This window comes from Geospiza fortis, unplaced genomic scaffold (genome assembly GCF_000277835.1).
Source record: "Geospiza fortis unplaced genomic scaffold, GeoFor_1.0 scaffold130, whole genome shotgun sequence".
Taxonomy (NCBI): Eukaryota; Metazoa; Chordata; class Aves; order Passeriformes; family Thraupidae; genus Geospiza; species Geospiza fortis.
Window position 1 is genome coordinate 12133524 of NW_005054300.1, and position 5060 is coordinate 12138583.

General features: G+C 40.0%; 1 protein-coding gene across 1 annotated transcript in view; it reads left to right on the forward strand.

Moving 5' to 3' along the window:
* EIF3F (eukaryotic translation initiation factor 3 subunit F) overlaps positions 1-4227 on the forward strand; it is a 4710-nt gene extending 483 nt beyond the window's left edge. The window contains exons 2-7 of the mRNA XM_014309921.2: positions 56-135; positions 1204-1341; positions 2400-2491; positions 2700-2836; positions 2970-3083; positions 3816-4227. Of these exons, the coding sequence (XP_014165396.2) occupies positions 56-135; positions 1204-1341; positions 2400-2491; positions 2700-2836; positions 2970-3083; positions 3816-3893 (639 nt within the window). The 3' untranslated portion in view covers positions 3894-4227. The remainder of the gene's footprint in view (positions 1-55; positions 136-1203; positions 1342-2399; positions 2492-2699; positions 2837-2969; positions 3084-3815) is intronic.
* Positions 4228-5060: the final 833 nt, after the last annotated feature.

Below are 5060 nucleotides of genomic sequence, written 5' to 3' on the forward strand. Positions count from 1 at the left end.
CCCGCGGTGCCCTCCGGGCTAAGCACCCTGTAACCGGCTGTCTCCCGTTCCGCAGGTGGCTGTGGATATGGAGTTTGCCAAAAACATGTATGAGCTCCACAAGAAAGTGTCTCCTAGCGAGATCATCTTGGGCTGGTAAGTCCTTCTGCAACAACATGCAGGTCGTCCTGTTGATTCCTTAAACTACTTAAAATACATAATTCACTTTGTCACAGATGGAAAAGCAGAAGCACTAATGCCTGTGACACTCATACCTTGCAACTCTTGTTACACAGTCAGTGGTAAAGCTCCTGAAGCTCATGAAAAGAAGAGACAGTATTGGAGACTTAAAGGGTTTGGTTTTGTTTATGTTTAGCAAGGTACCACAGAGGAGTGATGTGTTAGAGAATGTGAGTCCAGCTTTGTAAAAGAACTTACTTCCTGTAATACAACCTGTACCATGGAAGTTAATTGGTTAGAAAGTAGGGAGAATACAAAAGAGGCTTTTAATGTACCAAAGGTGTCAGGAGGAATCACTGATACCACTTTGAGTACTTAGTTCTCTGCTGGAAGTAACCTATGTGTGGGACGTGAAGCAAGATCAGTACGGTGTTATGGGAACAGAGTCTGTGTCTGTGTGGCACAGTGTGTTTATCACTTTTTATGCCTACAAAATGGTTTCATTTTCTTTTTGTGTAGCAAGCTTCCTCAACAGCGTTCTTATGGCACAGCAGAGTACAGTTCCAGTGGCAGGAGTTTGCCTGAGAATGTGAGATGCTAATTGTAGAGCAGTTAAAGGAGCTAGATTAACGAGTTAGACCTCCCACAGAGGGATGTGTGATTTGTGGATGAGAAAATTCGTCCAAGTTTGTTTGGTATGCTTTGACTTACGTAGATGGAAAAAGCTAGTCTAGAACACACTGACACATAACTGAATATTGGCTGCCTGATGTGAATTTACTGATGTTTTATGGCTGGTACTGCAACACTGGCCCTGTGCATATTTTGGACATGGGTGTGCTCAGCCTATGATTCCTACAATTTTAGGGACAAGTGGCCATAAAGTAAAAAATGCTCCGTTAAAACACTTCTGTTTAGTATGCTACTACAACTCAGTCTTTGGAAATTGGTGGTTAAGGATACAAACCTGTTAAATACCAACAATACAAAACACTGGCACTTGAATGTTGGAAGGATGGCTCTTCACCATGTGTTCTTTTGAAGGTATGCAACAGGTCACGACATCACAGAGCACTCAGTCCTGATCCATGAGTATTACAGCCGGGAAGCTCACAATCCAATCCACCTCACCGTGGACACCAGTCTCCAGAATTCACGCATGAGCATCAAAGCCTATGTCAGGTACTCTGGGATTTCTGGGAGGGCAGCAGTCTGAGTTACTGAGAGATGCCCCATCAGGGTAACAAGGAATGCAGTGGGGTGCAGTGTCCTTTCTTGGACAATATTGTGCAGTAGTTAAATGTAGTGGTGAGCCAGGGATCATGGCTTACTTCTCATTGGAATGTCTCGACCATTGTATGTAGGCTTAAAGACTTCATTAACTAGAACCTCATTGGGGTGGGGAATTGTGACTTAATTAACAATTTTCAGAACATCTTTGGGACATCTCACATGGTTCATGCAGCTGGCAGTAATGTCACTAACTTCTATTACACTGACTAGCCTGTAGGCACAGGGCTTTATTGCTTGGCAGTGCGCTTACACAAGTTGGAGGATAAGTGTGGTTAAAACAATTCAAACAGCATCTTCTTGATGGGTCTGTATTTCCTTTAACCCCATCATTCTTATCAATCAACAACAGAGATTAAATATTAAGAAATTAAACTCTTCCACCTCACTGAATTCCTCCCACTATTGGCTGAGGAGCTCTGCTCTGTAAGGAAAAAACCCTTTTCTTTGTAGAGAAAGTACTGCTTCTTGACTGTGCATCTTTAAAATGGGAACTGTTCCATGAGATCTTACTTAAACCTAAATGGACTCAAGTCCTTAGAATAATAGGTATAATAAAGGTGTTGACAGTGATTTATACTTGAATTTTGTCATATTGCTCATTGTTTCAGTCAATTCTTAAAGCATGAAGTATTTCAGGATGGAAGAGCACTTTCTCTAAAAGCAAGAAGGTACATTGGTTAAGATGATAGTTCTTCATGCATTCATGGTGACGTCAAACCAGCTAGGAGTAGTCCTGGATGAAAAAGAGCAATTAATAGCATGCCAGAACTGGTTTCCTGTCCTCAGTTATCCTTGGGTCTTAAAATTGCTGATTTTAGTGAGAATGAGCAATGTACTCATGTTCACGCTTTAGTGCTAACAGAGATCTTTGAGATGGAAATCTCTTCCTTCCTCCCTTATATATGTCCATGCTGAAGACATTTTGTTGTTCTCTTTTTTTTCCGTAGTGCCCCAATGGGAGTCCCTGGTAAAACTATGGGCGTGATGTTCACACCACTAACAGTGAAATATGTTTATTATGATACAGAGCGGATAGGAGGTGAATGCTTTCTTCCTATTTTGGTTATAACCATTGTTGTGACAATGTTCAAATGTTTCTTTTACCTGATAAAACTGCCATTCTGGGAGTTTTACTGGTAATCAGACTGTCTTGCTGAAGCTGACCTAAAAAATCTTCAACAAGTTAAGGGTTTAAACTGCTATCTGTGGCAGTCAGTTTTTTTCACTGATCCTCCTTTTGCTTTCAGTGGATCTTATCATGAAGACCTGCTTTAGCCCCAACAGAGTGATTGGCCTGTCCAGTGACTTGCAGCAGGTGGGGTCGGCCTCAGCCAGGATCCAGGACACCCTGACCATGGTGCTGCAGTATGCCGAGGACGTGCTGGTAAGGCCAGCTTCTGTCAGCCAGGAAAAAGTCTGATGTTAACTTGTGCATCTGGGTTTTCTTTTTATTATTTCTCTTTCTGGGCCATAAACTTTGTTCCACTTATGCTGAAGTGTGTTTTTCTTTTGCTTAGTCTGGCAAAGTGGCTGCTGACAACACTGTCGGGCGCTTCCTGATGGATCTTATTAACCAGGTGCCAAAGATTTCACCAGAGGACTTTGAGACCATGTTGAACAGCAATATCAATGTAAGATCTTAATTAATTTTTTCTATGCCTTGCTAGCAATTTTGAAAATTTTTCATACAGACATAAATTTGTCTATGATCTGTCTTTTTATACAACATGCTAATAGCTAATATAGCTTTTTTATTGTCAGTAATTTGGTGTTTTAAGGGCTGAGGGGTCAGCATAATCTTGCAAGCAACTGCAGATAAAAGTATTAATTTTTAAGGACTTAGGAATTTTGTAAGTCATCTGAAAACCAGTACCAATTCTTCTTTCATATTGATTGGACAGTATGAATTACCAAACTTAAAAAACTTTTATTTCAGCAATAACTGGTGGCTTGCCAGATTCTTTTGCCCGAGCTGGAGTTCTGTCTGGATATCACTTACAAACATGAACAGGGTTTTAGCATGCTACCTGATTTCTCTAACAGATTTTTAGAAAACTTAAGTTTTTGAATGTGTTGTTCAACCACAGTCTGTAAGACCAGAACTAATTTTTAATTTTGCTTATACCCTTTGACTTCTCTGGTTAACATGGGTGAACTCAGAGTTAAAATTTCACAAGCAGTGTTTCATATGCCAGTAATACCAAAAGCTTCCTGCAAGGGAAGCATTCTTCAGGGTAGGACTTTCAGGACTAAGAATATTTCTTGTAGCTGATTGTAAAATGCTTTACAGATGTTAAAAAAATCAGCTAATGAGCTATAATTTGTTAATATTTCTGATCACTGTTTTTTCCCCTCCCTTTCAGGACCTACTGATGGTAACCTACTTGGCAAATCTCACACAGTCACAGATTGCTCTCAACGAAAAACTTCTGAGTTTATAAAGAAACTTTTGCCACCCTACACTTTAAGGAGCCTGAAGAGTGAGCAGATACACTTTTCTGTAGTGTTAGAAATTTCCTTGGACTGTAATTTAATGACCTACATGGCTTGGTTTACATCGTTATTTCCATTGCTTTGAAAAGTCCCTAACATGTTGTAGGAAATGAATGGGAGCAGCTGCAGTTCCGTTGAGCCTGGTATTTTAAAATGGAATATGAAAATCTTATGTCTTGTGGATTTGTCTACTTGTATAACAAAATACAGCTTTATTGTAAGAATGTATTTGAAATAAAAGTTCCATTGCAGTGGCAACAATGGCTTCTGTCCAGAAAAAAACTTTCTCATTTTTTGTGTAATGAATCCATTTTTGAAAGAGGGTGGTGGGGTAAGATGGCATCAGGAAAGAAAGAGTGGATGGGAGTGAAGTCCCGTTCTTTGGAGGTTTTTTTCCAACTGCTAAAGCACACTGAATGTGTGGGGATTTGTGTTGCATATAATATGCTTTACCATGAAGGACTGCAGAATAGTCTCTGGTTCATTAGTGGTGCTGTGTATATCCCTTCAGCAAGGTACTGACAGACTACGGGACAGTAAATTCAGTTTATGGTATCACTTCTATGCATATAATTATTTTCTGATTGTTTGGGAAAGGAAGTAAGGGTCAATAGCATTAGCCCCTCATAAAAGGGGAGTTCAGAGAATTAAAGCCAGCAACTGAGTTCATGGTGAAAGAGTTTGAAAAGCGTTTGTGGCTAAACAAGCTTGGCTACTGGAGTTTCCATCTTTGCCAAAGAAGAAAAGGACAGCAAAATGACAATCCATGAGATACGAGGTTAAAAGTTGGGTGTTGCCAAATAGGAATTTTCTATTTCATAATGCTGTACTGCTGCTAATATTATGTGAAGAGAAACCCCATTTTCTCCCCAAGATATGTTTCATGTTAACTAAGTTCCAGCTGGAAGAAAGCCAATACAAATATCAGCTGTAACTTTGCACAGTCTCTGCCAACAACGTTACCTTTAGAAGCTGTCTTACAGTTCAGCTGTGCTGAGGGGGCATCCCTCTTCTACTACAAAACTGTTCTCACCTTACTAGGGACTGTAGTTTGGTGAATGAATTTGAAATTGAAGTATGCAAAGAGAGTGTTCTCCAAAACTGGTAATTTGCCA